Genomic DNA, 12675 nt, shown 5'->3' with positions numbered 1-12675 from the left:
TACTGCTCAAAGGCACTGAAGAAAATACTCAGAAAACATCATTTTCTTTCTTGTGTCAAAGTAACAATTTTTTGATAGAACTCAATAAAGCAAAAAGACCTCTAGCCAGAGCGTTATACAACCAAATACCCTAATAGATGCAGAGCCAGCACTTCACATGCCAGCAGATAAGCTAGCTTAAAAATTGCTAGCTTTGCCGCTTTCGTCCAGTGACCCTTGCAGATGGTGATCAATATTATGTCAAAACTGACGTGAAAACAAGAAATACTAAGCCTTTACTAACAAGGAAGGCATCGTTGCCCATAAAATGCTAGCGTTCTGCTATTGCATGCTTGGCGGGTTAAGAATTTTAATGTGGGAGACACACTCCCCTCGGTGGCACACATTTCTGAACAGAAACTTCAAAAGAGTTTAGGAGCGTGCTGATCCCAAATCAGTAGAAAACAAAAGAAGCTGCTTGTGTCTGGTAGCTTGAAATTCTTTGCTATTGCCTCGTTTGATGTGCAGTATCCACATGATGAATGCTGTGGAGTGGCTGCAGAAGCTCAGTGATGCTTACAATAAAAAGAAAGTGGACATTTGCCTTCAGTGTCACATTTTTTTTGGCATATAGGTCGTAGTATCGCCCGCTTTATTCTGGACCACCCCGCGAGTGGGAGTTCTCCCATGTTCAGAAATGTTCTGGTACTGGTCTGTCAAGGGTATTCACATTACCAGTTTTATTTTGCAAGCACACATGGGTGTGACCAACACATTTTTTGAATTATGATGACTGGATGTGCCAATCCAGCCCTCGTGCAAAATATCCAGTAAGGAATAGGAGCCCTAGCAAGATGAACACTGTTCACTGGAGCTCAGGATGCATGCTGAAGACATTACTGATTTAAAAAGAAATCCCCCATTAATCTAATCCAGCACAGACTGAGCTTTAATTGCATTAAAAATTGTATGTCCGTGTGCACTGACTCTGCACTAAATGAAAAACGCATGTCAAAATAAAAGATGCATGAAAGGGTTTTTCAAAAAAATATATTTTTCTCATGCACCAACAAAAGCCTCAAAAGAATATTGTGCTGGGATGAAACAGAGAAACACAATTTCATGCCAAAACGAGTACTAAAATTGCTCTGCACCACCTCATCTGCATAAACGCAGCCTGAGTTACCACTCCATCCACTTCGCCACAAGTGGGTTTTTTCAGACACACGAAAATACCAAAATGGACTTGTTACAAACAGAAGTGATAGAAGTGCGAATGTGTTAAAGACTACTGCAGGCTGGGAGTCTGCGTGAAGAGTAATTCCGCGTCTCTTATCAGAATTGTCGCTTCATTATCGTTTCAAGGCCCTGATCTCTGTTCCTTGTCATTGTTGTACTCTCTGACTCATTATTCATGTCATCCGTGTTCCAGTTGCAGCTTTTTCTGACACCGTGTCAATGTGACGTCCAGAGTAAGCCTCCTGGGCTGTGCTCGGTACAGGCAGGAGTGAGTGAAGGAAGTAGGGGTTGATTAGGAGGGAGAAATGGGGAGATTCTGCCACAGCAAACAAAAACAGAGACACAAGCATGAGATGGAGACAATCCCACATCCTCCTTCATTTTCTCTTCCCCTGCTTCCCCCCCTCGATCCCCACCCTCAGGGGGGCACCTGACTTACTCCGAGACATTTTCTTGAGTGGAAAATCCAGCTGGGGTTTAAGTGCAGGGGTAAAATATGGGCTTTAAGGGGGAGTTAAGCATCACTCAGGGCAGATCAAACCTGTGAAACTATTCCCTCGCTGCACCAGGGAGACTTGCTTTAACTCACCTCTCTTTCTTTGCGTTTCATCAACTCCCCTGAAGAGATGCAACAATATGTTAGATATTGAACAAGCAATGAACTAATTCTGTCAAAGTGGCACTCTCCCAGGAGCATATAGGATTTTTTTTTCTATCTTCCAAGTCGAGCATCTTTTTCTAAAATGTTTAGCCTTCGTGACAGTTATTTGTATTTCTAAGAAAAGCCTTGTTTTCTCAGTAGACAATACAAGGTGTCGAATTATGCTTCCCTTTAATCTGACTGATGCATCCATGGACCAAATAAAAGAAGACATTCCATTTAGTACCATCTCTCCAGCTGAAAATTCCCTGTCATGACTTGCATTACACGCTGACCTTCTTTCCATTTAGCGGATTATTAGTAATGTAATGATGCCCCCCTCTTCCCGAGCTGCTTGTCTTTGATGTGTGCCCACGGGGTCAGGGTTCATCCTACCAATCGACTGAGGAGCGAACCCTGATTTGCTGAGGCAAATTAAGACAGAGTCATTATAGCCTCCACTTTCTGATTTTTTTTTTTTTTTTTTTCTTCAGTTCTTGCCCCATGAGGGAAATTCTTCATCTGCACTCTTCTGCAGCTGAGCCGGCTGTTCTGAAGAGGCAAAATAATCCACCATGTCGACTCGCATCACTTGTGGCAAAACTGAAACATTTTCTGAGAGTTTTGTAATCCCAGAGAGTGATTTCTGCAACATCAAAATAAAGTAGGCTGTGCATTTCAAGTATTTTGTTTTTGCCAGAAGTTGCATCCTTAAAGGTACAGTCAGTTATTTTTTTCTCTTGAGGTTATTTAACAGAAAAAAAGGATACCGTACCTAAAAATATAAGTATTAATTACAAACTTGTAATTAATGTATTAAAAATACATGAGAGCAAGCGTTGGTCTGTGGAAGGTGCCATGTTTACCCACCATATTTGAATACAGTGGCAAGGAAGGACGTCTCCCTTCTGACTGATCACGTTTTACTCATGTTTCTTAAGACCAACCACATACGCAGCAGGCCAAAGGCGGAGGAGAAAAGAAGTCGTAGGTGTTTGTGTGCCGTAGAGGGACATTTAAACTTATGCCTGCAGCTTCAGACACAATTTAGGATCATACTTATGTTTTACCAAGGGAGAAGGACTTCCCTTCACCAAAGAAGTAAAAATCCTCCTCATCCTCATCACCTCAAGCCTCACCTCCTGGAGTCAGGGCTCCAACGTGCATAAACAGGCTTATTTATTCCTGATATTGTCACTATTTCTTATTGTCAGCAGATTAGACATGCAACCCTCCCACCCATCTCTGCTGACAATGAGCCAGCTAAACCACAACAACAGCCGGCTATAAGCTAACAATCTAGCTAGGGATGTTCTTTCCCCCTGATAAACAGTTTGATTATATTCTTATGTCACATAACAGTTTATTCACTAAACGTCAGAGTCCAATGTTAGATCCACTTCACTAATGCTGGCTAACAGCAGCTAACAGAGGCTAACAGCAACTAAGAGAGGCTAACAGCAGCAAAAAATGCCAGTGCTTATAAACAGAGAAGTTTTGCATCAACTCAAATCAGTCATTGTGAACTCTGCTGTTGCTCCCTTTTCCTGTTTCAGGGCCAGTTGCATGCTGTTGGATTTATGGAGGACTGCACACAAGCATGTTTGCATGGGTTACGTACCCTTCTGTGCAGACAAATACCAATGCAAACTAACACAAATGCAGTGCCATAAAATAGACTCCATCCAGGGGTTTTCCCACATAGAGAAGTTTAGTAGTGCATTATGTGTCTCTGTTTCTGCTTTGTTTTGCATATATAGTAATGGTTAACTTGAGAGTGTGTATAAATTGTTCTTACCAAAGCCTGCAGATGTGTACACCGTTGGTCAGTTGGACCACTTTTGTGTTTAGATTCCTCAAATTCACAGAGGGGGAAGAGGCTTTGAGCCAGATGACTGTTTGGTTGTCTGCAGCTCTCTATTCAATTCAAATGATTTTGACAGACCAGGACAGGCAACTGGTTAAAATGATGGGGTGACCATGTTAGTCTCTACATGTTACAGTCAGTTTTTACAAGCAGGATGATATCAGAAAAAAAGCAAATGGAGAATTATAATATTATTTTATACAATATGTAGCAAATACAGCTTTCTGGCATTGATAAACATCAATAACTGTCTTTGAAAGTCACAATGTGTCATTTCCACATGTTATATATGGATTTAAAAATAGGACTGGTTTATTCGGTGGTCCTTGGTGAGCATGTTGACAGATTTTGTTAGTTTTGAAAAGAGCAAGAAAAATCTATTTATTTAATTTTAAAGATGGGAAGCAAAGATATTAAGGAAGTCTTCTGGTGTGTATGGACCTACATTGCATTGTTTAGACTTCATCGTCTGCATGAGACTGTAAGTGTTTTCTCCATGAAGAAGAAGCTTTGAGGTTTTCTGTTTTATTTGCTGTGGGATCTTGTTTGGCCAAAAGCCGCAAAAGCCAGATCCTGACAGCAAGTGTCTCTCCCACACACTCTCACACACAAAAGGGTGAGAGGTTGGGTACCCTGGGAAAATCTTGAAAAGTTCTTGCGCAGCTAAATTTAATATACATTTTGTTTTGTGGCTGCCTTCCCTGGTTTGTGCCAGGTCATTTTTAAACATAAGCGGGGTCTTGCTCCGTGTTAAAAGTTCGATGGTGTCATCACCTTTACACGGAGCATCTGCATTTCACGATTTTTATTTTTAATGAGAATTAAGACCGAGGTGAGAAAAAAAACTACTTTTTTCTATTTAAGGTTTTGCTGCTCCAGTTACAGATGAAATATTACATGGCTGCATCAGGTGTGATATGGATCTAGCGCACTCTAAATGGATCCACCTGAGGAGTTAAGAGGCAGCAGCGGTGTCTGTCACGCTTAGCCTCAGCAAAATGACAAATCCTTCTCCTTAAACCCCCTCAACGAGACATGCACCAACATGGAGCACGTGGGGTTTTTTCCCTCCACCTCCTCCTCCTGATCTTTTTTTCGCCTCAATATAAGAAATAAATTTAAGAGATGAATCAGAGAAAAGACAATGAGCAAGAATGCAAAAAAGAAAAAAAAAAGTGGGGATTTTTGAAGGGGGAGCGCTGAATGCGTGTACCACCAAAGAGAAAAGGGATATGACTCAGAGCGCTTCATCTAACCACAAATGGACTCGGTCCTATATTGCCAGTTTCTATTTTAAAATTCTTATATCGGAATCAAGAGTGTCTGATAGCAGTTGTCTGGGAAAGGCGGGCGTGGTTTGTGGTCTTGTCTGACACTGTCTTTAGAAACACTTCCCAGCAAAGGTGGACCAGAGCTGGGACTTAAGTGTCACGGGAAATGGTGCCATATGTCCACGTTGATTTCCCGGTGTTTCGACGCGTTTTGACAGTTGAAATGAAATATGATCTGCCGGTGGCGCAGCGAAGAGTTCTCGGGGTGTTGTCTGTATTTGAAAAGCAGGTGTTACTTTGTAAATCCCAAATCTCCTTTCTCATCTCCCACCTCGCTCCCGGCTTGTCTCTCACATCTGATGGGTGGTCATGTTCTGCATTTGGGAACATTTTAGGCAGCATCGCCGGATGCCTCACAAATTGAGGGATGTGGAAATAAAAAAGACTTTGCGTGCTGCCTTTGGACCGTGCAAGCTGAATTAGACCCAACTTTTGAGTTTGTTAGTTGAGAGGCATGTGCATAGACAGCGAAGGGTACTTGTGTTTTAATTAATACATGAAAGAATTACCGCAGTGGTCTCTTGATTTTTTTTTTTTTATTTTATAAGCTATTTTTTTTCCCTCTCCTTGGCCAGCAATCAGAAAGTTCCCCTGAGCAGATTAGAAATACTTCAGTAAAGAACAAAGAAGCTGGGGGAGAAAAAAGAGGCAAAATATTGATGAAGCTTTGTTCCTTAATATTAAGAATTCAAATGAGACTTTAGTGTTTTCTCCCCCCCTCCCAGTGAATATCTTTACTCCACTAGAGCAAAACCTGCTCTGCGACCACTCGGATATTGGATTATGGATGCATCTCCCACCGTTGGAGCAAAAGCTTGACTCCGAGATTTGCTCTTTCTTCCAGAGATGTCGCCTACCAGTAGTATGGGGAATGAAACAATATGAAAAGACAAACAATCCTGAAGTACTCCTGCTGTGACCTCTGTGGGGGCACTCTTATTTGACTAAAGGCTACACCCTCCTTTATGCTGTGGAGAAAGCGTCCCTGTCAAACCGAAGCCCAGAACAATGGGGGCCAGCCTCGGGGAAACGGGGCCATTTGCATGCAGCTGTTTGCCGTTTCCCGGACCACAAAGGCCAATCAAAGGATCCTTAATGGAGGATGACAAGCGTCAGCCAACGCCTTTGCTCTCTGTCTGTGCCAGCCCTCGCCGCTCTGTCTATCCTCCCAAAGTGGCCCACTTTTTTTTTCTTTTTTTTTTTTTTCCGGTCAGGCATTCCTTAACTTTTTTTTCCTCTCTCTCTGTCCTGATGCTGTGGCCTTTGAAGGGTTAAAGGTTGGTCACGACTGCACTCTTGAGAGGGAACGCTCAGTGCAGCAAAGATCACCCCGAACATGTGTGTTACGGTCTGCCGCGTGCAGTTGCCAAATGGCGATACCTCGACACCAAACCTCCATTATCTTTTCGCTTCATCTCCAGGGTTTTAAGAGCCACAGAGTGTAACTCTGTGGATGGTTTTAGATGCACCCATCTGAGCCACAGTGCCACTTCCAATTTCAAGGGTGTTGATAGAAAACAAAATATGTATTATGAGGGGGATTGTCACCAGTGAATTATAGGCTGTCAACTGGAGAAGCCGAAGAAGAAGAAGAAGGAGAAGAAAAAAAAACACCCAGAATGCAACAGATTGAGAAGCAGTCCCAGCCCTTGCTTTGCTCTCTTGAGCTCAGTAGACGGCTTAGCAGGCAGGTCAGGAGGAGGAATCTGAAAAGCTACTTTCCTCTCGCAGTCACTCACTGACCAGAATGCATGATAAGACTTCATGTCAACAAGGCCAGGAATAGAGATCACAGCCAATTATAGCCAAGTCAAAGTGGTTACCATGGCTAAACATAATTCAGCCCTCTCAATAATTTTGCCATTTCAAGTTAATCTGAGGTACAGATACATTTGGAGCAGTCTGTTCTCTGCAGTGTTTGTGTTATGGATTTTTCCTGCAGTTTTCTCGACACCGTTTTTTTTTTCCTTTTTTCTTTTTCCTGCAGCTGGTGCCCTTCTGTCGCAATCTTCAACTGCTGCAAAGTTGAACAGTCAAACAAAGCACAGAACGCGAGATGAAAAGCTTTTCATGCCTCCCTAAGACATTGACATTTGTGCACACAAACAGTCTTCCCCCTCCTCTCCAGAATCTCGCAAAACTTGTTTAAACCGAGAAAATCAACACGAAAGGATACCGACACCCAGAAACCTCTTATTGCCACAAGGTTTTTCCTTCATAGCCGTGTTTAAATCCTAAGATCTTAAGCGAAACCCAATTAAGTCGACTGAAAATATTTTAAAAAAAAAAAAATCATTATATGTATTTTAACTTTTTTAGACAGATTTGTCATTACTTGCCCAATTACAAGTTGACAAGACGGTCATTAATGAGGCCGAGACTATCTACAGTTTGGAAAAGAAGCAATTTGTTCTTTAGGCCGCCAGTACGGTCTAGATACTCCCCCTAATTGATGTACTGTTAGCCTATAACCAGAGAAATCTATACAAGCGAGGGAGGAGGATGCCGCCGAGGCACAGGCCTAATCAATCGTTAGGCTTCTGTTGACAACAGCATGCTATCATGCCATAGCGGTCTGATAGATGGGCAGAGTAGTCAGTGGACAACCAGAGAAAGGAGGTTACAAAAGGCAGATGGCGTGTGCGTGCGTGTGTGTGTCGACGAGGGTGTTTCAGCCGAAAGACTCGTCTCCCTGCTTAGAATTTTAAAACCCCATGAAATGCATTCTTTCTGTCTGTCCTCTCTAGCTGCCGTGATAAACCCGTCACTCCTTCCATGAGGAATGGCAGGCGGGCCGATCATTAGTCTTTGCAGCAAAGCCGACGACTTCTCTCTGTGTTTTATCATCCGCCATTCTGGACAGGTTTTCTGAAAGGTTTGGGTAATTGTAGTAGTTATTGGGAAAGATGGAGTGACCCCGCAGCCCTCCACTTATGGCTCGGCTACAATGACGTCTCCTAATGAGGTGATAAACAGTCCAGCTAAGCAGAATCTACTGGCCATTAGATAGATCATGGTATTATAATGAAATGTCTAGTGGCCGAATGCCAGAGAATTTATACCATTAGTTTCATATTTTGCTCTCCTGCTACCGCTTCTAGTGTGTGCAGGAGTTTTTCCTAATGCACAATGACTTTAACATTATATTCTCAACAGTGTGCGTTTCACAGATGTTATTTTTTTGTGTGTGTTTGCTGGTGTGACATGTACAGACTGACATAGAATATCATTATAACCGGGGCCAGGCACAGCGGGCTGGAATGGCTAGCAGACGTGTGTGTTGGGGTTTAAGGGTAGGAATTTCAAGCCCGAATCACTTCAGCTTTGAGCGGTTCAGACAATGCTAATTGCATCAGACCCTGACTGTCAAAAGTGTGAGGATAATTAGAGTGAGGGGGCAATGTGAACCCGGGGTGGTAAGTGTTAGTACATGACAATGCTCAGAAGCCAATGGGAGCATGGAAAAGGTAACAGGCTGAAAGGAGGGCTAATTAGGAGAGAGCAGTGCAGAAAATACAAATGGTAGCTGCCCCCTCAGGGGCCCACCATTGCTGCAAACAACGGCGATTATTGACAGTTCATGCAGCGCTCTGCTTGCACTTCTTAAATGGAACACATTTCCATGTTCTGCTTAGATTTTACCTAATTGTTTTCTCAAAATTGCAGACAGTTACGTTTTTTTCTTCCTTTCACTTTATTTCGGTTTTTTGTAGTTCGGATCATTTTAACCCCACATAATGGATCTTTTGCTTTTGCTTTCTCCAGTTTTGTTCCCTCTCTCTTTGTAAATCATCATATCTGTGGCTCCACTCTATTCGTGACACGGCATTTTATTACTTAGGGGAAGAAAAAAAAAGTTAGAAAATGAAATGCAGAGAAATAACCTGTCCCAGTGTAATTTGCTGAAAGGAGGCAGAGATTTGAATGAAATAGTTAATATTCCCCTTAAAGCAGAGCTATTTGGCTGTGCTCCATCTATAGATTTTTCCTCCTGTGTGGACTCCAGTCTGTCCCCTGTTCGATCGCCGGCACTGTAAAATGGATTATATTACACTCCTTTCTGCTGGGATTTTGCCCTTTTTTCCCTTCTGCTTCTTCTTCTTCTTTTCTTTACAGAGCTAGAAAAGCAAAAGAAACAAATGCTGGGGTGGGGGTCTCTAACGACCGTAAAACAAACTATTCTCTGTCCAGTTCAGTTTGGCTCTGCGGTGGATGTTCTCCATAGGTGGAGACCTTCCGGATGCACTGTGGCCTTTGTATTTGCTCAAGAATTTATGAGGTTACCATTGGTCTCCAGTGATTCAAAATTTGATGTCTTAGCCAAAAGGCTTAGACCACAAAGCGATGGAGACATGAATTGTTTCGTCTTTCCCCGGTCCTATATCGCGTGTAATGGCCCTTCTGTTTAAAACTGTGGTAAACATTGGACTGCTGTTGCCTATTTATTTTGCGCCAGCGGATTTTTACTGCATGATGTGTGGTCTTATTGTATCAAGAGCAGTGATCCTTTTAACTCTTTCTTTTTTTCCTCCTGATTTAATGTGCTTCTTCTCTGTCTCCGTGCGTCTCACCCCTCTGTCAGGGTTCAGCCGAGCGGCCTTGCCTTTCGGGCTGGTCCGGAGGGAGCTCTCATGTGAAGGATATGCAATTGATCTCCGCTGCCCGGGGAGTGATGTCATTATGATCGAGACGGCCAACTACGGCCGGACTGACGACAAGATCTGCGATGCTGACCCGTTCCAGATGGAGAACGTCCAATGCTACCTCCCCGACGCCTACAAGATTATATCACAAAGGTAAAAAAAAAAAACAAACTCTGTCATGAAAGGGCGGATCTTATTTCACAAACACAACCAGGAGCTGAGGACTAAAAGTAAGGCTCTCGTTTTTTGTTTTTTTTCCGTTCCCCCCTCTCTCCGCGCCAGACGTTCCCTTGCACAAAAGAACTGTTAAAATTATCGCCCCACTCGTGCAGCCACCTCCATACCGGACAATTAATCGACATCTCACACCTTCTTAAATGTAATTTATTCGTCCATTGACGAGATTATGTAGGTGGCATTTGAAATTTTCGAAAACTGGGGCGCACATTAATTCTTGACAGGCAGGAATTGACATCCGTGCTGCAGAGCTCTTCACACCAGCTGCGCGTTGTTGCCTCTGTTTGAGTCATAATCAGCGTAGCTCAGAGAGACTGCGAGTCACATGAACACCCTCTTAATTCCCTATCTGGAACATTGGGCTTGCTTTGTTCAAACACTTGTAGTGCATTGAAGTGGCTTTGCCTCAGGTAGTGAGCAATGCCCATCATCATGCCTTTTATCCTGGTTACCCTCTCACAGGATGCTGCCTCTCTGTCAAATGACATCACAGCAACACTTTAGCTCCACTGCTGCTTACCCCTAGAGGAGTGTGTATTTTTAAAGGGCACTGGATGAACTATTCATAAATAGTAACCAGCACAGTTCATCTTCTAATGCACTGCTCTGTCTTTAACCTGCCCCCTCCGTGCGCTAGCTTCTGAGCATCATCGCCCACCATCTCAGACCTCTGGGATTTTTCCCTGCTTCGCTCTCTTCTGTATTTACTCCCATGAGGTCCGGCACTGCACAATAGTTTCAGGGATAGATCAAATCCAGCTATCTTATTCTGTCTTTCTAAATTTACAGCACCGCCTCAGTAGGCTCACAGAGTAACATGCGGCTGACGGTGCCCATGCCCCTCGGTTTGACTGCAACCTGCCACACTGTGCGCCACATCTGTTGACAAGTCAGAGTCTCACTCGCCGAAGCTGCACTTCAAACTTATCTCAATTGAAGATTCCCTGGAGGCAGTGTGCGAGCGAAGGCTTTGAGAAGAGTCTGCACCACAAGCCCTTAACCAGAATTATTCTAATGATTCAGATCAGAGGAAATGGGCTCCTGACCGTAATTAAAGTTGATGTGATAACCGGGGATGTTAAAGCAGTCACAAAGCTTTGGCAGACACTGATCAGCCCTCCTTCAGTCTGCAGGAAACCAGAACAAGAACAACTAAGACAACATTGACACAGACTGCCCTGCCAGAATCATCAAGATTAACAAAAGGCAATAGCTCCACAGACATAAACAAACATATTAAACAAGATTGGGGAGACAGAAACAGTGGGGAGCCTGCTGCACAGAGTGGCAGTTTTTGCCGGTTTGGAAATTGCGATAGAAAGTATTCATCAACCGCCTGTTTTTCCACAACAACAACAACAAAAAAACCAACTAACAGGAATCAAATGGCTTGATTTTCAGCATCTACATCAAAGTGTTTTGTCAAGTGAAATGTTTTGTTGTTCATGCAAAGAAAAAAAAAAGTGTCTGGATGAAAGATGCATGAAGGAACTGATGGAACCTCAAGTTTGTAGGTCACTTTAATAGTCAGGTGATCATCCCCTCAGAGATGTACTGTAAATGGACGGTATGTCTGACCTTTCTCTGTGTCTGCTCTTCTCCCTCCACCTCTGTTTTCCACCAGCACAAGTGCAAAAAGATAATCTAAATACGCCCGTTTTGCTGACTTCCATTACCTTATTTCAGTGGCCGCCCATTCCGTGACCTGTTACAAAATGCCCGAATAAAACTTTTACCAGATCAAAGGTGCAGCGTTTTCATAGAAAGCAAGCAAGACTTCAAGGACTTCACTTTCATTAGATTGTGCTCGGTGCAATAAAGATTGCATGCAGTGATTTCAGCTGCAGTTTAAAACAGAGGAAGACTGTCAGGATGCTTAGCAACAACACATCTGCTGTTCTCCAGAGCACGAGGACTAAAACTTAAAGCTGAATAAATGCCACAGTGGGTTCATTAGTATTTATATCCTTTACTTGAAGGTGCACCGATCGATATTTTGTAGTTACAATGACTCAAGCGATAATGTGCAATGTGAAGGGTTTTCTCTTGTAACGATGAACCCTTCAGAGCATCGGCCCCCAACTCTCCAGTTATCTCTCGGTTCATCTTTTAACTCCTGGCTTTGGTTTCCTGGACTGCATCAGACTGACTGCACGTCTCTGTCTGTAACCACAGGCTGTATATAAATGATGGAAGTAGCCACCATGATAGTGAAGTCCCATTATGAGGCTTTGAAATGAGCACCTTGGCCATCTTGATGTTCTTAGACCGGATCTGGATCTGATAGAGAAATCGACCATCCATTTATCTATTCATCCATTTTCTTGACCACTTATCCAATTCAGGGTCACGGCAGAGCTGCAGCCTATCCCAGCTACAGGGTAGACCCTGGACAGTCCATCATGGCCTCATTAAGAGAGTGTTTTTACTGCGGTCATAAATCAAGCGAGCAGCGGGGTCATTTCAGTACAGTTTGACCTCTTTTTGCAACCAGGAATCACCCAGTACTGACCAGCCATTATTCAAAATGCAAGTTTAAGACATTTACACGACAGCTACACTTTAGAAAGTACTAAGGCGCTTCCATTTTTTATATACAGTCTGCATCTCCAACAAACAGCTCAGTGAAACACACAAGTCCTCAGCTGGAGACCCATATAATTATAGCTGCAGGTAACAGAGACCAAAACAGCGCTTAAAGGACACCAAATGATCTCTAATGTTTCAGTGCTTTGTGTA

At 43.2% G+C, this 12675-nt stretch overlaps 1 protein-coding gene across 12 annotated transcripts in view; it reads left to right on the top strand.

Moving 5' to 3' along the window:
- The window catches only part of LOC116318677 (adhesion G protein-coupled receptor L2-like), a 110640-nt gene that overhangs the window by 48013 nt on the left and 49952 nt on the right, over positions 1-12675 (top strand). For all 12 annotated transcript variants that reach the window (XM_039602432.1, XM_039602433.1, XM_031737764.2 and 9 more), the window contains exon 3: positions 9639-9852. In XM_039602432.1, coding sequence (XP_039458366.1) covers positions 9639-9852 — 214 coding nt within the window. The remainder of the gene's footprint in view (positions 1-9638; positions 9853-12675) is intronic.

This window comes from Oreochromis aureus, linkage group 18, assembly GCF_013358895.1.
Source record: "Oreochromis aureus strain Israel breed Guangdong linkage group 18, ZZ_aureus, whole genome shotgun sequence".
NCBI classification, from domain to species: domain Eukaryota; kingdom Metazoa; phylum Chordata; class Actinopteri; order Cichliformes; family Cichlidae; genus Oreochromis; species Oreochromis aureus.
Note: the sequence above shows the minus strand (reverse complement) of the source record. Positions and strands in the feature narration are given on the sequence as shown.